Source organism: Crocuta crocuta, unplaced genomic scaffold (genome assembly GCF_008692635.1).
Source record: "Crocuta crocuta isolate KB4526 unplaced genomic scaffold, BGI_CrCroc_1.0 scaffold138, whole genome shotgun sequence".
Lineage (NCBI taxonomy): Eukaryota > Metazoa > Chordata > Mammalia > Carnivora > Hyaenidae > Crocuta > Crocuta crocuta.
The window spans coordinates 2263394-2289050 of NW_027532585.1; the positions used below are offsets into that span (position 1 = coordinate 2263394).

The window sequence follows — 25657 nt, forward strand, 5'->3', positions numbered from 1 at the left end:
AAGGGAACATTACAAAGCTCAGAAAAACTCCCACAAAATGTCTCCTGACCTACAGAAAATCTTAAACAATTTTGCTCCAAAAAGAAATCAATTTTAGGTAGTTTATCATCCAAAGTTTGAATAGTCTGAAAAAGAATATAAATGTAATAAATCATTCTCACTCCCATTTTCTACAGTAATTTGCTTAACATTTTTTTAAATCATAAACTTTCTCTCATGTTTAAATTTATAATCCAGGGGCACCTGAGTGGCTCAGTCGGTTAAGTGTCCAACTTTGGCTCAGGTCACAATCTCACGGTTCGTGGGTTCGAGCCCCACATTGGGCTCTGTGCTGACAGCTAGCTCAGAGCCTGGAGCCTGCTTCAGATTCTGTGTCTCCCTCTCTCTCTGACCCTCCCCTGCTCAGGCTGCCTCTCTCTCTCAGAAATAAAGAAAAACATTTAATTAATTAATTTATTTATTTATAATCCAGAAGGAAGAAGAGTGAGAAACTCCAACAAGTTATATGATCCTATCACACTTATAAACCTCAGGATAATTTGATTTATAAAAACATTTCAGGGGCACCTGGCTGGTCCAGTCAGAAGACTGTGACTCCTGACCTCAACAATGTGAGTTCAAGCCCCATGTTGGGTGTAGAGATTACTTAAATAAACAAACCTTATAAAAAATAAAATTTCAGGAAAGAGTTCAGACTTTAATAAACTGTTCAGCTTCACCTCTAACTGTGAATGTTAATAAGACCATACCTGCTTTTCCTGAAAATGTGGCTGCTTCACAACTCCATTAGCAACAGCAAAAGGCCCGGGAGACTTTGACAAATTCAAATCTTTTTGATTAGAGAGGATGTCAAACAATATTAAAGAGCCTAGAAAAAAAATTGCATTTTGCTTTATAATGTACTACTAATTTTGTAACACTGATCACGCTTTTTTTTTTTTTTAACAAACTCCCTAGGCAGAAGTCATACAAAAGTTAAATGTCAATCAAGATCTGATCATCAATATCACTGGTTTACCAAACATAGAATAAATTAAAATATAAAGCATTCCTAGGTCATTGAAAAGGAAAGGCAGAATCTAACTAGACTCACCGCATTCATGTCTACCCTTTAAAAAACTTAAAACCTGGGGCGCCTGGTTGGCTCAGTCAGTTGAGCACCCGACTTTAGCTCAGGTCACAATCTCATGGTTCGTGGGTTTGAGCCCCACATTGGGCTCTGTGCTGACAGCTCAGAGCCTGGAGCCTGCTTTAGATTCTGTGTCTCCCTCTCTCTCTGTTCCTCCCCTGCTTGCACTCTATCTCTCTCTCAAAAATAAACATTAAAAAAATAATAAAATAAAAACGAATTAAAACCTATAATTCTAAATAGCGCACTAACATTGTCATCCTCTCTAAAAGCAGTGAGGACTCAACAAAAATCGTGTTTAAAATGTGGATACTTGACAGTTTTACCTAAACTATGACCAGCAACAGAGACGCCTCCTTTGAAGTCTGGATTCCGACTCATAAAAAGTGCATGCAGACGGTTTATCTCCATGCTCACTTTTTCCACAATCGTCTGACAGTAGGTGGGGCTATTGTAAAATAAAATATCTAGCAAGGTTTCATTGGTAAAGTGACGAAACCGACCAATACTTGGTAAGGTGATTTTCTTAATGTTCCTGTTTAGAGAAAAAAAAAAAAGTATATTCAGTCAATAGCCACCTTAAACCTACAGATTTTTTAAAGTTTAGATACTGATTTCTAAATATACAACAAATAAAAGAATCACACAGGCTAATTATGAGTTGATTCTGTAGACAGACTTATTATAAATCAATCAAGATAAAGCAAAAATTATGTGTGCCTATAGCTATACTGGGACTTTGGGGACTCATGAAGAGTTATTACATAAAAGAAAGGCTATGTAAAAACTTAAATGTTATTTTTAAAGAGGAAAGGCTACTCTTTTATTTTTCTTCCAATTAACTGGAATCAGGATACCTGACAAAAATTGTGGTGGACGGGACAACAGGGAATATAACAAAGAATCAGAAAGCAGCTTCATGCACTGAAAATCTTTCCTGATTTGAAAATGGAGACAGCCAAGTTCGTGAACATCCAAAGAGCAAGAAAACACCCTCATAATAGGGCCTAGCATAGAACAACATATGGAATAACACATTTTGTGTTATCTAGTTGCTCTGCAATATGATTTAAGTATTGGCCCTGTATCCCAGCAGAAATACTTACTGAAACTGCGCTTCTCAACTGGGAGCATTCAAAACCGAGTGGGGAGCTTTAACTTGTCACAGTGCCTACAGAGTGCCTCTCATCTTTAACAATGAGACGGAGATGTTTTTGGCAGTTATGGGTTTGGGGGTTGGGGGGGCGAGGGGCTGCTGCTGCCTAGTGAGTAGAGGCCAGGATGCTCCTAAAAGTCCTACCATGGACAGGACAGCCCCTTGTCTAAACTACTATAGATGAGAATAGTATTCTAAAGCTGGCTTAAATTCCTTAAATTTAAATATTCATAATAGGAATGCATACATATGCCTACGCACATGCGCAAAAACACACACGTAAACACACAAATAAGTAGCATATAAACATTAACAGCCAATACTTAAATCATATTGCAGAGCAATTAGATAATTTTTTTTCAACTAGATCATTTAAATAGAGGACTGTATTTGTTGAATATATCTGTTGAAGCTATTCATATTATGGTTTAAATCTTGAATCTAAGTGTGACTAATCTGAATGACAAGTTATCGAAGTCCACAAACCTGTCAACGCCTGTGGCGTCCCCACCCAAGGAACTATGCCAATGAACAGGAAGGAATTCCACTCTGCTTACTTTCCGATCATCTAAAGATTTCTTGAAATGTGTCTGCAGCAATTTCAGAGAAACCACTCTAAAATCATCCACTTAAAAAAAAATTCAGGAAGACAAATTAGATAGATTAAATTTTCCCAGCTTGACAGGTAGTTAGCAATTCCCTGAACTATGCCAGTATGCTCTGTAACAAACTTCTTAAGAAAAAGAAAGAAAAGAACAACAAAATCAGTCCAATGAAGAAAAAACCCAACCTTCAGGAAGCTCTTTTTAAGTTTTCAATAGTTTAGGGGAAGATGTAAATGACTGAAGAATATTTAATTTAACTACCATCTCTGGAAGGGAGCATGGCGTTATGGGTACAGACTCTGGAATCAAACTCCCTGCCGCGGGACCCCTGCCTGAGAACCCACAGACGGCGATACCGGAGAGGCTAACTTATAACTTAGGCTTACGGGCCTCAGTGCCTCACCTGTTAGTGCAGAGGACAGTGATGGCTCCTATGCCCCCGAGGTTTATCAGGAGAGGTAAGTAAAACAATACATGCAAAAGGCCTGGCACAAACCAAGTATGCCATGAATATGAACTATTACACAGATATAAAAATAACACTTCCAAAATGTAAGTAAATCAGGCAGACTCACTGTTCATTAAACAACTTCTTTCAACAAATTCACTTTAAAGTTAAAGCTCAAAGCACAGGTATTCCTAGTTGCTAGAGGTGCTTAGGCAGAGGGGGTGTGTCAGAAAGGCTAGACTATTTCAAAGACTGTCTACTTCTAATTCTTCTAATTCTTCGCAGTCTAGGATTTTAAGAGTTGTACGTATTGTAAGAGCAAGTTAAATACAAATTATTTCCCCGCAACCTTTTAAAAGTCTCCCCGTACAGTTCGTCAGCCAGAAGTATACAGCTAGAAACAATCTTAAAAATGAACAGTTAGTTTTGAGTGAACAGCTCTTTTTAGAAAATTTGTCAGATATTTTCTATTTGTTTTAACATAAGTGTGTCACCTTTTGAATTTCTCTACTACCAGAAAATGATATTTGTTCCAAGAAAAAAAAAAGATCATTTAAGTGTTCTTCTATTAGTTCTCAAGTCATTGCATGAAATAAAATGACTAACTTACCACATTCAATAATGCTTCTAAAGCGCAAGTCACACACAGGTCCAATGCCATGCACCATGAACACCAAATGGTCAACCCGAGGCATTTCCCCTACAAAAGAAATGCACACGAGCCTGAACACGTGCAGTATTATATATAGATATCCCTTTTCTCATCACAAACTGGGCAAAGAACTGTAAGACCCTTCCATGCTAATAAGCTTCATTGCTCTCTATGAAATGAGAAGAACACAGCTCAAGGTCCATCTCGGTAAATAACAGTGAACTAGGCCAAGAAGTGGAGGAAGGTCACCTCTGACCCCAAAAGTTATGAGCATGTGATAATCAGTAGTTTTGTGCCTCCTGAGTCTCCATAACCTTTGTGATTTCTTCAGAGCCCCCAGGAGCCTACTAAGCCCCACATGGAAAAGCGATATGCCAACATTCAAACTTGAAAGTACTTCCCCCAATGGGGTGCCTGGCTGGCTCAGCTGGAGAAGCATGCGACCCCTGATCTTGGGGTTGTGATTCCAAGCCCCACACAGGGTATAGAGACTACTTAAATAAATAAATATAATTAATTCAAATAAAATATTTTCAGATTTCCCCCAAATCCGTCCCTTTCCCTATAGAATATATCTTCTGTATCAAGAACAACTTCAAGTTATATATAGGAAGATCAAGTTAAATCTTTTATCTTACTCTGGCACATAGGAACATCTACAAGTTAAATTTACTATTTTACTCTGGTTATTTTGTTCAGATTCATAACACAAGTACATTTATCTTATAATTTCATAAGACAATGAAACAAAAATAAAGTATGTAACTGTCAAAATAAAATGTTATTTCTTTCTTAAATGTTTATTTCCGAGAGAGAGAGGGCGCACACAGGTGCCAGCGCAAGCAGGGGAGGGGCAGCGAGAGGGAGATGGGATCTGAAGTGGGCTCTGTACTGACAGCAGAAAGCCCGATGCAGGGCTCAAACTCGCCAGCCTGCTCATGACCTGAGCAGAAGTCAGACATTTAACCGATGAACCACTCAGGTGTCCCTAAAATGTGTATTTTAAATGGCGTAACAGGAGAAACCAAAGCATATACACTGGAGCAGGGGCTGACGAAACGGCCCAAATCCTGCTCATTGCCTGTTGTTTACAAAGCTTTACTGCAACACAGCTATGCTCATTTGCTTATATATCATCTACAGATGCTTTCATACTGCAATGGCTGAGTTGAGTAGATGTGACAAAGTCCATATGGCCTGAAATATTTACTATTTGACCCTCAACAGAAGGAGTTTGCAAACTTTTGCACTAGAGTAATACAAGGTAGATAAGGCATGACCTAAAAAAGCCCAAAAGTATTGCCAAAAGCCTGGTTTCAACCAGCAAGGTGTTTCTTCGCAACAACACGTATTTTAGAATCTACATTATGTGATTTGTAGATTTCCAATAGGATTCTCAACTTAAAAATTAAGAGAGGGAAAATCGAATAAAAAGAAAGGTATGTGCCAATCTGGCTGATTTCTGTATGTTACGGCAGGTAGTCCTAATACCTGCTTCCTTTTTCATCATTCTAAAAAATGATGCTAAAATAGAGGAGTCTAAAAATGACCTTGGCCCTAAACAAACTATACACACCATCAGGAATTTCATCAAGGTTATCATCAATTCCACGCTTTACAACCCTGGGCCTTGTCTGTCCATCTTGTGTGGTTCCCCATTCATCTGGCACTGATGAAGGCTGGAACTGAACAATAACCTTCAAGACACGACAGAAGGATTATGACAGAGCTCGCGACCAAGTTCATTTCCACTACAGGCTACATAATTTATTTCAATACACAATAAACTACTTCATAGTATGAATAGTTCATAAATCAAGTTCGTATTGTTCTCCCAAAACCGGTTTTATAACAGTCCTGCAAGAGTTCATTAACCATTAAAACTAGGCAAATCAATACCATTACCTCCAATGCTTATACTGGAAAATACTACAACTAAATCAGAAGTAGTATACCTTCATTTAAAAAATTAATGCAATAATCCAGGGTTATGCATAAGAAATTAAGGAAAAGCTACCTAGAATAGAGGAATCTTTATCTTACAAAAATATTTACAGCATAGTCCTTTATAAAAATAGCAAGATTCCCAATTAACTTACAAATTCAGTTTCAATGCCAAAAACTGATTATACTCACTGGTTTTTAAGAAAACATATATTCTCTTAAATCAACTATATTAAACTTAGTCCCATGTCACACAGAAAATTTTCTTCAAAAAAAAAAGAAGGATGCGCATTAGACGGTATGCAAAATGTTTGTGTTTGCATCAAAAACAAATACAAAACAAAAGGTCAAGAGTAGTTAACATCAGGAGGAGAAACAGGAAATGCAGAGTAAGAGGCTTTTATTTTTGATGTGATACATTTTTATTGTTTCAAGTTTGTTGGCATATGAGTGTTTTTATTTTTATTTATTTCAGTACCAATAAGAACTATAGAAGTGATGAGATTAAAATTATTTTTGTCTTATGTTTTTCTAAAATAAATAGCCTATGTTCTGAGAAACTATGGTATGCCAAGCACTATGCTAGATGTTTTTGTAGAAATTACTTCATTTTATTTAAAATATGATCCTGACCCTGGGAAGTAAATCTTATTACAGGTGAGGAACCTGGAGCTCAGAGAGACTAAGTGTGGTAAATGAAAGAAGACCACGAATTGATATCTTTAAAAAAGCCAAGTTCATGGAGACAATACAAACAAAAAGAGGAAGAACGTATCTTTAAAAGTTGAAATGAAACATCATCAAGCACAGAGTGGGCAAATTAGGCTGCACACTACGCTTCAGCTGACACGAGGCCATAAATAGAAACCTCATGAGAAAAATTTAAATTTCTTTTTTGTTTCTATGACCAATGTGATATAGTAAGCTTTTAAAAGCCACATGCTAGTTACAAATAAATCGCTACAGAAGTTAATAAAAATGAACATCTATCAATCACATTCAATAAAACCATTATTAAAATGAACCTTACACTTTATTATCTTTTTTTTCTCCTTAACACTTTAATATCTTAAACAATAACATTACCTTCGGATTGTGCATAACGATGGTCTCTCCGCTTGGGAACTCTAATCTACGGTGCCACTGATTGGTGGTTACTGCTTTTTTATATTCAGCCTAAAATAATAGAAACATATAATCCAATAAGACAAATCTATGCCATGCTGAGAAAAAGTGTGGAAGTATAACTATGTTGATGATAAAAATAATGTAACAGCTCTCATGTACTAATTGTCATACCTGTCTGTCACTTTACACACATTACCTTATTTAGTTAATTACTCTCAATAAATAAGATTGTCCTCATTACATAGAGGAGAGAACAAAGGTTTATACAGTCTATTAGTTATATAGGGCTGCTATAACAAAGTATCACAAAGCGAATGGCTTAAAACAATAAAAATGTACTGTCTTGGGCGCCTGGGTGTCTCAGTTGGTTAATCCCCGACTTCAGGTCAGGTCATGGTCTCGTGGTTTGTGGGTTTGAGCCCCGTGTCTGGCTCTGTACTGACAGCTCAAAGCCTGGACCCTGCTTCAGATTCTGTGTCTCCCTTTCTCTCATTGCCCCTCTTCTACTTGCTCTCTCGCTCTCTCTCAAAACTAAAAAAACATTTTAAAAAAATTTTTTAAAGAAAAAGAAGTGTACTGTCTCACAGGTCCAGAGACTACAAGTGTGAAGTCAAGTGTCAGCCACGGCAGTGTCCCTCTGAAACCTATAGGGAACGCCTCCCTTGCCTCTTCCTAGCTTCTGGTAGTTTGCCAGCAATCTTTAGTGTTCTTGGCATTACAGATGCATACTCCAATTCTCTATTTTTACTTGGTATGACATCAAGTCACATTGGATTAGGGGCCCACCCTTCTCCAGAATGATCCCATCTTAACTAGCTGTACCTGCAAGAACCCTGTTTCCAGGAAAGATCACATTCTGAGGTGCCAGAGGTTAGGGCTTCAACATATCTTTTCTGAGGTGCAAAGGAGGACACAATTCAACCCGTCAGTAGACATTGTAAGTTCACAGTTTGCATGAGATCCCACATGTAAAGTAGCAAGGGCAGAACCGCAGTTCACTCCCACCCTCAAATTTCTGACTCCAAAGACTGGACTATTGAACAGTCTTCTTACTCCCCATCCAGATACAGTATTCTGCTCTCTACAAGGCAAAAAAAAAACACAAAAAACAAGTCTGAGGGCCTCCTGGAGAGAGATGCAAGATGAGATCATGGGGAACCTCTGGCACACTCATGGTCTGATTTTTTTTTTTTAATTAATAACATAAACTACCAAAACTGAAACAGGAAGAAACAGAAAACTGAACAGGCCCATAACCAGTAAAGAAATCGAATTAGTAATCAAAAATCTACCAAAAAAACAAGAGTCCAGGGCCAGATGGCTTTCCAGGGGAATTCTACCAAACATTTAAAGAAGAGTTAACACCTATTCTTTTGCAGCTATTCCAAAAAAATTGAAATGGAGGGGGCACCTGGGTGGCTCAGTTGGTTAGGTGGCCAACTTCGGCTCAGGTCATGATCTCACATTTTGTGGGTTCGAGCCCCAAGTCGGGCTCTGTGCTGACAGCTAGCTCAGAGCCTGGAGCCTGTTTCAGATTCTGTGTCTCCCTCTCTTTCTGCCCCTACCCTACTCACGCTGTCTCTCTCTCTCAGAAAGAAAGAAAACGATAAAAATTAAAAAAAAAATAGAAATGGAAAACTTTCAAACTCATTCAATGAAGCCAGCATTACCTTCATTCCAAAACCAGACAAAGACCCCACTTTTTAAAAAGGAGAACTACAGACCAATTGCCCTGATGAATGTGGATGTAAAAATCCTCAACAAGATACTAGCCAATGGGATCCAACAATACCTTAGAAGAATTATTCAACACGACTGCGTGGGATTTACACCTGGAATGCAGGGCTGGTTCAAAACAGCCCTATCTGCAAAAGAATCAATGTGATACATCACATCAATAAAAGAAAGGACAAGAACCACATGATCCTCTCAATAGACACAGAGAGAGCATTTGACAAAATATAGCGTCCTTTCTTGATAAAAACCCTTGAGAAAATAGGAACAGAAGGATCATACCTCGAGATCATAAAAGCCATATATGAAAGACCCAACGCTAATATCATCCTCAATGGGGAAAAACTGACAGCTTTCTGCCTGAGGTCAGGAACACGAGCCGGATGTCCACTCTCACCACTATTATTCAACATAATATTGGAAATCCTAGTCTCAGCAATCAGACAACACAAAGGAATAAAAGGCATCCAAATCAGCAAGGAGGAAGTCAAACTTCATTCTCCACAAATGACGTGATACTCTATATGGAAAACCCAAAAGATTCCACCAAAAAACTGATAGAACTGATCCATGAATTCAGCAAAGTCGCAGGACATAAAAATCAATGCATAGTAATCAATTAAATTTCTATACACCAATAATGAAGTTAACACAGAGAAATCAAGGAATCGATCCCATTTACAATTCTACCAAAACCCATAAAATACCTAGGAATAAACCTAACGAAAGAGATGAAAAATCTATACATTGAAAACTATGCAAAGTTTATGAAAGTAACTGAAGAAGACATTAAAAAATAGAAAAATATTCCTTGCTCCTGGACTGGAAGAACAAATACTGTTAAAATGTCGATACTACCCAAGGCAATCTACATATTCAATGCAATCCCTATCAAAATCCCACCAGCATTCTTCACAGAGCTAGAACAATCTTAAAATCTGTATGGAAACAGAAAAGACCCCACATAGCCAAAGCAATCCTGAAAAGGAAAACCAAAGCTGGAGGCATTACAATCCCAGACTTCAAGATGTATTACAAAGCTGCAATCATCAAGACAGTACGGTACTGGCACAAAAACAGACACTCAGATCAATGCAACAAAATAGAGAATCCAGAAATGGACCCACAAATGTATGGCCAACTAATCTTTGACAAAGCAGGAAAGCATACCCAATGAAATAAAGACAAGTCTCTTCAACAAAAGGTGTTGGGAAAACTGGACAGCAACATGCAGAAAAATGAACCTGGACCATTTTTTTGTGTAAGTCATACACAAAAATAAACTCAAAATGGATGAAAGACCTAAACGTAAGACAGGAAGCCATCAAAATCCTAGAGAAGAAAGCAGGCAAAAACTTTGACCTCAGCCACAGCAACTTCTTACTCAACATGTCTCCAGAAGCAAGGGAAACAAAAGCAAGAAGAATCTATTGAGACCTCATGAAGATTAAAAGCTTCTGGGGCGCCTGGGTGGCTTAGTCGGTTAAGCGTCCCAACTTAAGCTCAGTTCATGATCTCATGGTCTGTGGGTTCGAGCCCCACGTCGGGCTCTGTGCTGACTGCCAGCTCAGAGCTTGGAGCCTGTTTCAGATTCTGTATCTTCCTCTCTCTCTGACCCTCCCCTGCTCACGCTGTGTCTCTCCCTCTCTCAGAAATAAAAAAAAAAAGAAAAAAATTAAAAAGAAAAAAGATAAAAAGCTTCTGCACAGCAAAGGAAATAATCAATAAAACTAGAATGCAACTGATGGAGTACGAGAGGATACTTGCAAATGATATATTAGATAAAGGGTTAATATCCAAAATCTATAAAGAACTTATCAAACTCAACACCCAAAAAACAAATAATCCAGTGAAGAAATGGGCAAAAGACATGAATAGACACTTCTCCAAAGAAGACATCCAGATGGTCAACTGACACATGAAAAAATGCTCAACATCATTCACCATCAGAGAAATACAAATTAAAATCACAATGAGATACCACCTCACACCTGTCAGAATGGCTAACATTAACAACTCAGGCAACAACAGATATGGGCGAGGATGCGGAGAAAGGATCTCTTTTGCACTGCTGGTGGGAATGCACACTGGTGCAGCCACTCTGGAAAACAGTATGGAGGTTCCTCAAAAAGTTAAAAACAGAACTACCCTATGACCCAGCAATTGCACTACTAGGTATATATCCATGGGATACAGGTGTGCTGTTTCGAAGGGACACATGCACCCCAAATGTTTATATAGCAGCACTATCAACAATAGCCAAAGTATGGAAAGAGCCCAAATGTCCATTGACAGATGAATGGATAAAGAAAATGTTATATATATATATATATATATATACACACACACGTATATATATGTGTGTGTGTATAAATATATGTATACACACACACACACACACACACACACACACACACAGGAATATTACTCAGCAATCAAAAGAATGAAATCTTGCCATTTGCAACTACATGTTTGGAACTAGAGGGTATTATGCTAAGCAAAATTAGTCAATCAGAGAAAAACAAATATCATATGACTTCACTCATATGAGGACTTTAAGATACAAAACAGATGAACATAAGGCAAAGGAAGCAAAAAGAATATAAAAGCAGGGAGGGGGACAAAACATAAGAGATTCTTAAATATGGAGAACAGAGGGTTGCCGGTGGAGCTGTGGGGGGGATGGGCTAAATGGGTTAGGAGCATTAAGGAAGACACTTGTAGGGATGAGTACTGGGTATTATACATAAGGGATGAATCCCTGGAACCTACTCCTGAAATCATTATTGCACTATATATTAACTTCGATGTAAATAAATAAATAAATCACTAAGCAACTAGGAAAAAAAATAACAACAACGATTAATTGACAATCATGTCAAAATTGAAGAGTTTCTTTTTGTCTCCTAGATAGTCATTCAATATTGATTCCTCTCCATTAGCCTCTATCCATCTGACTTTCTTTCTCACTTTGTCTTTTGGAATTTTAAACATATTTCTTCATAATTCTTAAAAGCAAGATACAAACAAAAAGAATAATTTGCACTGTAGGGAACCTAGATGGCTCACTCAGTTGAGTGTCTGACTTCGGCTCAGGTTATGATCTTGCAGTTCCTGAGTTCCAGCCCCACATCGGGCTCTCTGCTGTCAGCACACAGCCCTCTTCAGATCCTCTGTCTCCCTCTCTCTCTGCCCTTCCCCTGCTGCTGGTTCTCTCTCTCAAGATAAATAAAAAAGTAAAAAGAATTATCTGCACTTTTTTTATATTCCCTTTCAATCCACAGCTTTATGGTAAAATTTTTTTAGGTTTATTTATTTATATTGAGAGTGACAGAGACAATGTAAGTGAGGGAGGGGCAGAGACGGGGAGAGAGGGGGGAGGGGGGAGAAAGAGAGGGAGGGACAGGGAGGGAGAGAGAGGGAGAATGTCCCAACTGCCAGCACAGAGCCTGATGCAGGGCACAAACCCACAGGATCTGAGTCAAAACCAAGAGGGTCGCCTAGGTGGCTCAGTCAGTTGAGAATCTGACTTCGGCTCAGGTCATGATCTCGCAGTTTGTAAGTTCAAGCCCTGCATCGGGCTCCATGCTGACAGCTCAGTGCCTGGAGCCTGCTTCAGATTCTGTGTCTCCCTCTCCCTCTCCCTCTGCCCCTCTCGTGCTCATGCTCTATCTCTCTCTCTCTCAAAAATAAATAAACATTAAAAAAAATTTTTTAAAGAGAATAAAAGACAAGAAACCAAGAGTCAGACGCCTAATCGACTGAGCCACCCAGGCACCCCAGCCACAGCTTTATGATAAATGTCGTCTGGCAGAGCAAGTTCCCACACATCATTCTTCCAAATGGTCTTGGTTATTCCATTGTGAACTTCCATATAAAATTCAGGAGCAGTTTGCAAATTTTACCTTAAAACTCCTAATGGGATTTTGATTGGGATTACATAAAATTTATAAAATAAGTTGGGAAGAGCTAACATCTTAACTGTACATCTATGAACATAATATTCAGCATCATTTCCTGAGATCATCTTTTATGTCCATCAATCCTGTTTGACGGTTTTTCTCCATAAGTTCATATACGTATTTGTCGGACTTTTTCCTACTTAGCCTGTAGTTTTCTTAGTATTATCAATAGTATCTGCTTTTTTTATTACGGTTTCTAATCCGTCCTTCCTTCCTCCTTCTTTCCTCCCTCCCTCCTTTCCTCATTTTTTCTTTCTGTACCCTCCATGCCCAACATTGGGCTTCAACTCATGACCCTGAGATCTAGAGTCACATGCTTTGCTAACTGAGCCAGCCAGGTGTCCCCTCTGGTTAGTTATTTCTATTGCATAGGAACACTCTTAATTTGTATATGTTGATTTTATATCTACAGACTTACAGTGCTAATGGTATTTCTAAAAGTTCTCCTGATTTTTGACATAATCATATCATCATCAAGTAGAAGGTGTTTTCTGTTTCCAACTCTTCTGTTTTGTGTTAGTGCTCTGATAGGATAAGATCACCTACACAATACTGAGCAATATGTATCATCTGCTTCTTTTTTCTCATTAGCTTTTTCACTTCCTAACTTCCTCTGCCTCTTCCCAGATCTACATTGAGTTTCCTGAAAGAGCTGAAGAGGAGCTAAGATCTCCCTAGGTTAAGAATGGCCATGTGCTGGGGTGTCTGGGTAGCTCAGTCAGTTAAGCATCTGACTCCTGACTTCAGGTCAGGTCATAATCTCATGGTTTGTGGGTTTGAGCCCCACATCAGGCCTTGCCCTGGCCACATGGAGCTTGCTTCGGAGTCTCTCTCTCTTTCTCTCTCTCTCTGCCCTTCCCTCAGGCCCATGCACACATACTCTCTCTCAAAATAAACAAACATTAAAAGAAAAAAAAATGAATAGCCATGTGCTGTTGAGATAGTCAGTACATGGACAGCTACCACAACCTCAATGCCTGTGTCATCTGTTTATAATCAAGTATAGTTAAGATGAAGTGCATACTTTCAGATACCACTTGGACTTTATACTTAGACTATACACTCTAGCTTCAAAATAATAGGAATAAACATTCAGCCTTGGGACGTTATACCTTGAGTAGGATCTTATCAAAGGTACCAAAAACTACAGTATTCATGTTTGTTTAATAATTTAGGGCTAAATGGAATGCCTGGGTGACTCAGTCGGTTAAGCGTCCAATTCTTGGTTTCAGCTCAGGTCATCTCATGGTTCATGAGATCGAGCCCCATGTCGGACTCTGCGCTGATGGTGCAGAGCCTACCCAGGGTTCTCTCTCTCCCTCTCCCTACTCACTATAAAAATAAATAAACTTTAAAAAAATAATAACTTAGATCTAAACTTAAGCTATAGATATCAGCATTCTTTTACATTTTTCCTCATTCCAGTAACTAAAATTATGTCTTAGGAGACAGGCGCCTCCTGGTACTTGATAGTCCCAAAAACAAAATTAATATTATGCCTTCTTCTCAGTCTTTGCTCTTTTTAACTGGGTTCTGACTCTACTCTAAATCAGTGTTTTCCAAACTGTGGGTCATGCCTAGCAATGAATTCTAAAATCAATGTTTTAAATGAAATAGAAAATACCAGACTGATACCTAGTAAGTGTTTGTACTGTTTCACGGACCTCTGTTTTTAATGGTGTGTTAGCACAGGCTCACACCGGCTCACAAGAGCCATCACAGCTTTTCCCAACTCCATGTCCAGTAACATCCTGTTGATAAATCTGGCCATGAAGGGGGTACTAACATCAAGGAAATCACCAAATGCTATAAAGCAGGGGCTTTTGTTCCCCCAGAGAGCCAGTTTACCACCACACACCACTATTTCTGATAGTTAAATGTGTGTGTGTGTCTGAGTGTGTGTGTGTGTGTGTGTGTGTGTGTGTGTGTGAGAGAGAGAGAGAGAGAGAGAAAGAGAGTATCAAATGTGTATATAAATCTCAAGGTAAACTGTATTTCTTAATATGGGTTGAAGTGAAAAAAATCTGAAGTCTCTGCTCACAACAAGCTTCTTTTCCAATTCACTTTCCCCAACTAACCACTGTCTTACTTTAGGCAAACACTCATCTTCTGGTACTGATTTGGTTACAGAACAGTATTTCATAGTTGCTACTACAAAGATTAGTATTTCCAGAACAGACACAACTGATAATACCTAAGAAATGCATTTATAATTAAAAAAAAAAAAAAGAAAATGCTCCATAAAAAGTCTATACTATTATAGTTATTAGAAAAAAATATGAACATAGGGACGCCTGGGTGGCTCAGTTGGTTAAGCATCTGACTCTTAATTTTAGCTCAGGTCATGATCGAGCCCCATATTGGGCTCCATAGTAGGCATGGAACCTGCTTAAGATTCTCTTTCTCCCTCTGTCCCTTTCCCCTGAGTGTGAGCACGCTCTCTCCCTCAAAAAAAAGTAAAAATAAAAAAATAAAAAAGTATACGTATATGGACAAATAACAGTCTAATAAAAAAAATGTTTTTTAAGATATTTTTTTAAAGTAATCTCCACACCCAACGTGGGGCTTGAACTCACAACCCCGAGTTCAAGAGTCACATGCTCCACTGACTGAGCCAGCCAGGTACCCCTAAGAAAATATTTTTTAAATGTAGGGGTTCAATTTGAAAGGATGACAAGATTGTAATTTTATTTTTTTTTTCTTAACTCTATTAAATATTACATTCTCTGGGGGCAAAAACATTTAGTTAATTAAAAGGTAGCTGTTAAACTTGACTGTCAGTTACTGAACAAAACATAAGGTCTAGTCCTTGCTTAAAGCTATTCAAAATCTGAATTTAGGGGCACCTGGGTGGCTCAGTGGGTTAAGCGTTGGACTTCAGCTCAGGTCACGATCTCACGGTTCGTGGGTTTGAGCCCTGCATCAGGTTCTGTGCTGACAGCTAGCTCAGAGCCTGGAGCCTGTTACAGATTCTGTATCTCCCTCTCTCTCTGACCCTCCCCTGCTCACACTGTCTCTCTCTCTCTCTCTCTCTCTCAGAGATAAATAAAACATTGAAAAAAAAATTTTTTTTAATCTGAATCTAGAGAAGATTAACATTGTAGGAGCTCGTTTTAATGTTAACATGGTGTTGTTTTAATGCTTTCTGTTAGCACTGGTTATCCCAGTTTTAATAACTACTACATTAAAAAAAGTAAGTAGGAGTGCCTGGTTGGCTCAGTCAGTTAAACATTCAGCTCGGTCACTATCTCACGGTTGGTCTGACTGAGCCCTGTGTAAGGGTCCATGCTGACAGCCCCAGGCATGTTGGGATTCTCTTTCTCCTACTTGGGATTCTCTCTCTCCCTCTCTTTCCCTCTGCTCATTCCTCGCTCACACATGGTCGCACATACCCATGCACTCTCTTGAAATAAATGTTAAAAAAAAAAAAAGTAGCTAAAGTGTTCTGTATCTTGTTTCCAATGTGCATAAATTGAATTCATGTATTAATTCACCCATTAAGTAGAATCATAAGAAATGAATGCAATTACATGAAAACACATTAACCACCAGTTTTAGAATGACTAATAAATCTTAAAACATTTGTTTCTATTCCATTTTCTACTTGTTTTCAAAAATCAGAAGTTAAGCTCAAGTCATTTGCTGAACAGTAATCAGAGAAGAATCCATATGTTCGGCACCTGCTATCAGCAACAGATCCCAGGAGACTAAGTTGGTTTGAAGGTCTGATACAAGTATCTTTCTAGATTTGCGATAAGCCCCTGTAAAACAGTCCACCTTCAGACACTGAGGCCATGATTAGCACCTCATCTGAACAATGGCACCACTGAAAAAGCAATCTTCTTTGTGAACAGGATCAAAACAGGCTCTTCAAAAGCCTGCTTCCTTGTGAGGGGTGTTACGTGGGGCTCCAATATAAACAGGGCCTACGTTTTTTGAAGAAAAGCATTAAAAAAAAATAAAACCCACATACCTCTAGTTTTTCACTGAACTCCTCTGTATAGGGAATAAATCTGCTATCTGTGTCCCCTTTGTAAAACCAAGTACAGCGTCTGACTTCAGCCGGCTCCTCTTCCCAGTACACAGCTTTCCTCATTCGATCATAGAGATAGACGTCGTAGCGCCCTCCATCCGTGCCTAGAACCACGCTCTCAGGGTCCGGCTGGACTGGAGCACAAAGTCCACATTTTAACCCAACAGTTACAAGGCATGTTGAAAAATAATGAAAAATTTAAAAATAATAATTTAAAAAATAAAAAACAAAATAAATAATGAATACGGTGACTAGTTGATCCTTAAAGACAAAGAACTAAGTTCATTCTTGTTTAAAAATTGAAGTTCAGTATTAATTTGTGCTGACTCCTCATTAAGTGAAGAAAAAATAGCCGGAGCAAAGTTTCAAGGCATGATCATAAAATAATTCAAATAACTGGACTTTCTTTTTTTAATCCAAGCAGCAAGTCTCCATGAAGTATGCTTCTAGAGGGTATTAACAAGTGACTTTTAAGTCTCATGATGAAATATCAAGATTTAAAAAACAAACAAACACATAATTCCATACTCCAAGACTTCTCAGAGCCTTAACACACTCCATTGCACGATCTATCTCAAGAGGTGAATGAAGTTAAATCAGTTCCAAAAGTCGCCTGACCGTGGAACACTTTTCAAAGCATCTTCAGGAACAAGAACTCCAAAGATGTTTTATAAATGCCTGTAACTACAAAATAATGAGGAAAATAGGAAAAATGACACCTACATTATAGGGACTATTCTATTTCTCTAACTTAAAATATCTTTAAACAAAGATGAAAACTACTGAAACATTTTTAAAACCTTGCTCAAATAACTCAGGACTTCTATTACTATCACTACCTTAAGATAGAGTCTGGTGGAGTCTACAAGAAGATTAAGGAATTTGACATTCACAGAGTGTAAGCCATGGATAAATATTATTTCTTCTCTTCCTTAAATGACCTACAAATGATGCATGACCAGTGCTTACCTGAATTATAGATTTCTTCGAGATTCAAAGAGTCAAACACACTGAAAGGCATCCACAGTTGCTTGAATTCTACCTCCTTGCAGTAAAACCAGTGGGGTTGCACAGGTTCATACTGGTTTTGAAGTAGAAAAGGAGGGGGCGCTTGCACGGAGGGACCCGCAGGTCTAGCAAGAGCCTGCTGTTGTGTTGGAGGGGTCAACCCTGACGGCACTGAAGGAGGAACCTGGAAGACACCAGAAAGACAGGACTATGACATCTGTCCAAACAATCCTGTATATGCCTCAAACCCCAAGTAACGTTACTAATGGTTATCCTTCCTGTATTTCTGGAAAACTATTTAGTTTACTAACTAGGCCCTACAGCAACTAAAACAATGGTTTTTAATCTAACAAAATTAAAAACAAAATCCAACATCAGTCTCAAAGTAAACTAGGCTTTCTTGGGGCGCCTGGGTGGCTCAGTCAGTTGGGTGTTCAACTTCGGCTCAGGTCATGATCTCACAGTTTGTGGGTTCAAGCTCCATGTCAGGCTCTGTGCTGACAGCTCAGAGCCTGGAGCCTGTTTTGGATTCTGTGTCTCCCTCTCTCTCTGACCCTCCCCTGCTCACGTTCTCTCTCTTTCTCTCTCTCAATAATAAATAAACATTGGGGCGCCTGGGTAGCTCACTCAGTTAAGCGTCCAACTTCGGCTCAGGTAACGATCTCACAGTTCGTGGGTTCGAGCCCACATCGGGTTCTATGCTGATAGCCAACTCAGACCCTAGTGCCTGTTTCGGATTCTGTATCTCTCTCTCTCTCTGACCCTCCCCTGCTCATGATGTCTCTCTCAGAAATAAATAAAAAACATTAAATAAATAAACATTAAAAAAAAAAGGTAAACTGGGCTTTCTTAAACTGATGGTAAAATAACCTAGCACCTTTACAGAAATTGATCTAGCAGTATATCTCCTGTGATTTATTTAATTTTTATTCCTTGACCTGTCCATTCTATCTTAAGAAGTAATAAAGAAGTAAAAATTTACCTACAAAGACTAAATGACCATTTATAATAGGAAATCACTGAACACAATCAAAATGTCTAACAGAGACCTGATTAAATACATTACCTGCGACTTAAAAGGTAGAACTCTCTAGAGCCATTAAAAAGGTTTTAGAAAAAAATCTTAACATATAAAAAATGTTCACAGAAATCATATACAATGTCTGTCTAGAAAAAAAGATAAAACATAGAGAAAAATGAGAAATGGGATTATCTAGGGGCAATTTTTAATCATTTGAGTATTCTGCATTTTTCAGTTTTCTACACTGGAAATATTTTTAAAATCAGAATCAGGAACACCTGGGTGGTTCGTGGTCTGTGGGTTTGAGCCCTGCATCAGGCCTAACGTTAGCGGCACAGAGCCTGCTTGGAATTCCCTCTCCCCGTCTCTCTCTGCCCCTCCCCTGCTTGCACGCATTCTCTCTCCCCCTCTCTCAAAAAATAAACTTAAAAAAATTAAAAGTCGGGGAGCACTTGGGTGGCTTGGTTGGTTAAGTGTCCGACTTCAACTCAGGTCACGATCTCACAGCTCGGAGCCTGGAGCGTGCTTCAGATTCTGTGTCTCCCTCTCTCTCTCTCTGCCCCTCCCCCGCCTATCTCTCTCAAAATTAACATTAAAAAGTTTTTAACTTAAAAATTAAAAAAATAATTGTTTAATTAGAATACAACTATTTTTAAATGTCTTAATTAAAAATAATTTTGTAATGTGTTGATGTTAAAATTACTGAGGTGATAACTGTACTGTGGTCATGTAAAAAAACATCCTTATTCTTAGAACACTGGCACTAAAACAGGTAGGAATAAAGAGTCATAATGCATTCAACTATTTCCCAAACAACTGCATGCAGACGTCCAAATGTGAGAGAGTGCACACGTGCACAAGTGAAAGAACAAATGGGGTTAGATGTTAATGACAGGTAAATATGGCTTTAAGGGCATTGGGGTGCTGTTTGTGCTATTTTTATTTTTGTAGCTTTCAAGTCTGAAATTATCATTTTTAAATTTCTTAATTAGAAACCTTTTCAAACATTTAAGCAGCAAACTAATATATTAACTATACCACATGCTATGACGCACTTATTTTCCAATATGCTGAAATCCAACATTATCGAGAGTTAATGTACTGATAGGATTTAAATTAAACAACAAAGCTGAGCCCATTCTCTGTTCCCAAGAGAGAAGTTAGGTCATTCTCTGATTATAATACCGCTATCTCTGCCACACTTGGGTTCTTAATTCTTCCTTTTAATCTTTTCCCTGTTTTTGATTCAGTTGATTTCCCTGTGGAAGTCAGCTCAACAATTAACTGGGGAAAAAAAGCATAAGGGAATTTCACAGAATTTACCCAATGCAAATGTTGTCCCATCACACTCCTGAGATGGAGCTTGACTGTCTAGACCCAAACTTCATAATGTAAATAAAAGAAATTATTGAAGTCATAAATTTTAGTCCTTGTAATTGAATATTTTGATTGAACAGAATAATTAAAAAATGAGAAAATGGCAGTCTGTTAATAAATGCTTCAACTCTAACACATCCCTAGATAACATTTATTATTGGTATCTCACACTAAAATACTGACATGTAGTTAACTCATTAAAATCAGGTACTACTTCCATAAATCAATACTATAAACCAAACTACAAACCACTTAATGAGCTTCCTTTAAATTTTTTTTTTTAATGTTTATTCATTTTTTTTTTGAGAGAGTGGCAGTAGGGAGCCGTGGCAGAGAGAGAAAGGGGACAAAGGATCCAAAGCAGGCTCTGCACTCACAGCAGCAACCCCAATGTGGGGCTTGAACTCGCAAACTATGAGATCATGACCTGAGCCAAAATCTGACTCTCAACCAAATGAGCCACCGAGGTGCCCCTTTATGAGCTTCCTTTAAAAGAATGTTTACTTCAAAGCACGTAGCTTACAAAGAATGTCTTCTGAAAACAGTTTATCATCATGCTAACTATTAGAAGCCCAGCATTGAGACACCTGGGTGGCTCAGGGGGTTGAGCGTCCAATTCTTGATTTTCGCTCAAGTCATAATCTCACGGTTGGTGGGATTGAGCCCCAGGTTGGGCTCTGCACTGACAGTGCAGAGCCTGCTTGAGATTCTCTCTCACCCTCTCTCTCTGCTCCTTCCGATTTGTATGTGCAGGCGAGCAAACGCACACTCTCACGTTCTGAAAATAACTAAGTAAATAAACTTTTTTAAAAAATGAAATGAAAAAATAAAAATAGAAGCTGTTTTTAAAAGCATAGGCTAAGATGAGAAATAAAAAATCAGAGCAAGGGGCACCTGAGTGGCTCTGTTGGTCGAGCATCCGACTTTGGCTAAGGTCATGATCTCACGGCTTGTGAGTCTGAGCTCCGCATCAGGCTCTGGGCTGACGACTCAGAGCCCAGAGCTTCCTTTGGATTCTACATCTCTCTCTCTCTCTCTCTCCCCCTCCCCTGCTCACGTTCTGTCTCTGTTGTCTCCAAAATGAATAAATGTTAAAAAAAAAATTTTTTTTAATAAAAAATAGAACACAATACAATAAAACAAAACAGAGTGAATAGCCAGGACATAAAAACATGTCTCCATACCGGTGGCAAAGATCCTGCAGGCACCTGGTACATGTGAACAGGGGGTCCCGCAGGGGGAGGATGGGCGGGATGGCCTGGCGTTTGGCACTGCTGCAGCTGTGGGGGTGCAATGTACGGGTTGGCCCTGCTGCTGACAGGGGTGTGACGATACGGATTGTGTCCTTGTTGGGGCGTTCCTTGCGGAGGGCTCCCAAAATTGGAAGGAGGGAGGCTACTTGGCTGAGAAGGCAGGTAAGTATTCATTCCCATCTGTGCAGAAGGTGGAGCACCATAGTGAGCCTTCGAGATGGCCGGTGAACACGCATTCGACACATCTTGGGATCCAGTTGTGAAGGGCAGAGCAGCTGGGCGCTTGGGGTACGCTGAGTGTCCAGCCGATGCTGCCACAGCTGTTAACGGTGACTGTCCAATGTTCCCAAAAGGATCACTACTGCTTGATACCTGAGAGAAGTAACTAAATGTCTGTGGGGTAGATGTGTGAGCAGAAGTCTGACCGAGGAAGCTGTCCTCCTCACCCACGTCGGTGGCATCCTCTGAAAGGGAACAGGAGAGCAAAAGATTTAAAGGATAGTTTCTTGTTCTGCAGCTACGATCCTAGACGGCAGAACTCGCAATTGTCCGTGTTCTTTTGTTTTCCTATTTCCGCATTACCAAAAAAGAAAAAGGAAAACCTTGTTCTTTTTTCCTTTGATATGAAAAACTAGGGGCGCCTAGTTCTCAGTCGGTTAAGTGTCCGACTTTGGCTCAGGTCATCATCTCATGGTTGGTGGGTTCGAGCCCCTCATCGGGCTCTGTGCTGACAGCTCAGAGCCTGGGGTCTGTTTCAGATTCTGTATCTCCCTCTCTCTCTGACCCTCTCCTGCTCACGCTGTTTCTCTCTCTCTCTCAGAAATAAATTAAAAAAAAAAAAAAATTAAAAAAGAAGAAGAAAAACTAGAAAACAAGAATACGAAAAAACAGAAGGGGGGAAATTTGAATTCATTCATAACCCCACCTCCCAGAGACAATAGACAATCACTGTTAACAAGTCAATATTTTGGCACATAACCTTTGATATTTTTTAAGTAAATAGAAGTAGTCAAGTATTTATTTTGTAACTATATATAAATTACATGTATTTGTATACAGGAGTTTTTAAAAACAGAAACAGAATCTATACCTACGATTTTTACATTTTATTTTTCATTTCTTCCTGGTTAAAAAAAAAAAATTCAAATACATTCCGCTACCAAAATACACGTAATTTTACTTCTACAGTAATCAGAAACTTAGGTAGAGATATGGACTCTGTTGACAAGAAGGGGTGTGTCGGGACTCTCACCTACAAAGCATTCATTGTACAAATGAACATGTGGCATTTGTATTCCCAAGGCAAAGTAGGTCAACCATTAATAGCCATCCCAAAAGTCACATTATCGCAACCAGAGAACTAGTCATTAGAGAATGCCCAATCACCATTTAAAAAAAGCCATTTTCTAACCAAAGTTAAGATCTCTTCACTTCCCTTTGCCCAAACTGATCTTCCCTGCAGGTATTATCAATCCCAAACTACCTTCTCTTCTGCAACCAAGTTGTAAAATAAAAGGATTCTCCCTCCACGTGGCCTCGAAAGTCCAGTCTGCTCATCTTACTAAACTTTCAAAAGCCCTTAGCTTGTAGAAACTGTCTTCCTAATCTTTCCCTTCTCCGGTCTCAGTCCCCCTTCCCTCCTACGGCTGGAGGCAAGGAGCCCAGCAGAAGACCCACACTCGGCACACTCGGCACGCGGGCACACTGATCCTTGCCCCCGAGAGGCCTTCTTTCGCTGGGCTCGCAGACATTCTGGCTTGAGCTTCTAGGTTGCTCCCACTGTATTTCTCACACATCAATTTAACTGAGATACTCCACTATTCAAAATACTCTCCATTGTTTCTTTGTAACCAAAAATAAATTCTCACCTCCTTCACAAAGCCCTTTGTCTGCTGGCTTTATTCTCCTTTGGGGGTATATCTCCAGCTCCCACTCTCTCTTTTCAGCTGCCTGAAATGGTCTGTATTTCTCAGTTCATCTCTCAACAACTAAAAACATGGAATGGGAAAATAAACCTCTGTGGTATCTTTCATCCTTTACGACAGCCTGGTGGACCAGCCTGATCCGAGACTTTTTTCTGGTTAGCATCAAATGCAAATGAAAGCCTCATCTCAGCAGGCTGCCAGCTCACCTCAGGGGCACTTTCTAATGACAGGTGGACACATTTGGCATCGAAACCGACAACTTTAATAAGCGCCTGTACGCTTCTGACACTCCCAAATCCGTCTCAAACTGAGTGTGTTCTCACGTATCCCAGAAGCTATCATCCAACTGCTTCCACAACACTTCTGGCAGACTCAGCCACATACACCCCAAGCTTAGTAAGCCTGAAAATGAATTTGCCACCTTCCCAGATCCCTTCACGTGCTCATTTTACTACACTGCACTATCTCAACAGGTGTTTACCAACATCCATCCAGACATCAAACTGAAACATTGTCTCTTAGACTCCTCTCCCGGCTCCATTTCTCAATCCCTTCACTTAACCACTCAGTCATTCAAGAAACACGTACACAATATCCATTGCATGCTTGTTAGGGAGTCCGGTCTTCCCGCTAAAACTGAATGAAGGAAAGGAGCCTCTGTGCTGAGAAAGCTGACAGTATGGCCTCCGGGGAGTCACTGAGTCCCAACAATGTATAGTCTAAAACATCTCTCACCTCTCATCCCTGCTCTTCATACCCAATGTGCCTGACTCCCAACAGCCTCCAGACTGACCGCTCTTGCTACAGTCAGCTTTACTCTGGTGCAACCTCAGAAAATTCCAGTCTTTCTGAAACACAGCTCTAATTCCACTGCCTCGTTAATTTAAAATCCTTCAAAGGCTCCTCCACACCCTACAGGGTAAACTACAAACTCCTTGGTATGGTAGATGTGGCCCTTGGTGATCTCCTCCCCTCTGACTACTCAGGCCACGCCCCTGCACACACTTTAGCAACAGCTGCAAACTTCAAGAAGCCCACAGTCCAAACAGAGAGGCAGATGTGTTTATTTCACAAACATTTCTATAACACTATGTGTCAGGCACTACACTCAGCGCCTTACAAAAATTAATCCACTTCTCATTACAGCCTTATGAGGCTGTACAGACATGGAAGGTGAAGCCCAGAGAGGAAAAGTAACATGCCGAAGGTCCCACAGCAAGTTCCTGGCACAGCCAGGGCTGGAACACAGCCTGTGCTCCTAGATACTATGGTCTGGGTTATGCCACCCAATCATTAAAAAGCTAGACAATAATAAAGGCATGAAAGAGCTAGGGTGCACAAAGGAGTGGGGGCCAAGGAGAACAGGAAAAAGCTTCTTAGACAAAGTGATACACAGCTTTGAAGGATGAGTACTGCATTCCGTTCCTCTACTTTGCAAGTATTACAAGTCTATCCAAGGAGATCTCCTACTGCTTCCTAGTTGAGAAGCATTATTTTCTTTGCATTCCCTGCCAGCACTTGGCACACGAGCATGTGTTCAACAAAAATTTGTGTAATGCCTGTGCCAGTGTGGAGTGTCCAGCCCTCGGATCAGAGGGTTCCTCGGACGGAGAGCAAGCCTCATGATCTGGCCCCCGAATTCCAAGATCTCAAAGCCCCCGGGCCACTCAAACCTGGCCACTGATGGCCCTGGCAAGCTACCCACAGAGTCGAAGCACAAGGAACACCTCTTGTTCGACCCTTGTCACCCCACGCCCTCCGCCACTGCCTCCCGCACACACTCTTCCGACCGGACCCGCCCCCCCCCCGCCGCCCACTACCTCCAGGCAGGAGCAAGGAGGCCGAGGCAGCGACGGCTTGGGTGACTGGGATGAAGGGCACGTTGAAGCTGAATTCCGTGGCCGAGGAGGAGAAGAGCAAGTTCGTGCCCGACGAGGAGGTGGAGGCGGTGCCACCGCTACCGTTAGTTTTCCTCTCGGCCATGGCTGCGGCCCACCTTCCGTTACACGTCTCCTGGCAGCCGGTGCAGCACCACGGGCCGGAAACCGGTCACACTCGGGGCCAGCACACTTCCGCACATGCGCACAAGGCCCGGAACTCTGGTCGGCTCGTCAAACGCCTTCCCGTTCCCCCGAAAGCGCCGCCAGAAACCAACATGGCGGCGCTGGCTTCACGCCCGTGTCCTGCCACGTGACGCTCCCAGGCGCGGCCTTGGCGGAGGCTGGGTCTGGAGCGTGGGAGTGGCAGTACTGCTGGTTCCGAGGCACCGCACGAATTGACGC

At 40.2% G+C, this 25657-nt stretch overlaps 1 protein-coding gene across 1 annotated transcript in view; it reads right to left on the reverse strand.

Moving 5' to 3' along the window:
- The window catches only part of SEC23IP (SEC23 interacting protein), a 46349-nt gene extending 20934 nt beyond the window's left edge, over positions 1–25415 (reverse strand). The window contains exons 1-11 of the mRNA XM_077779499.1: positions 25196–25415; positions 21382–21914; positions 17761–17983; positions 16732–16925; positions 7021–7110; positions 5567–5687; positions 3949–4038; positions 2772–2913; positions 1456–1664; positions 745–868; positions 303–331 (exon numbers count right to left, since the gene is read on the reverse strand). Coding sequence (XP_077635625.1) covers positions 303–331; positions 745–868; positions 1456–1664; positions 2772–2913; positions 3949–4038; positions 5567–5687; positions 7021–7110; positions 16732–16925; positions 17761–17983; positions 21382–21914; positions 25196–25358 — 1918 coding nt within the window. The 5' untranslated portion in view covers positions 25359–25415. The remainder of the gene's footprint in view (positions 1–302; positions 332–744; positions 869–1455; positions 1665–2771; positions 2914–3948; positions 4039–5566; positions 5688–7020; positions 7111–16731; positions 16926–17760; positions 17984–21381; positions 21915–25195) is intronic.
- Positions 25416–25657: the final 242 nt, after the last annotated feature.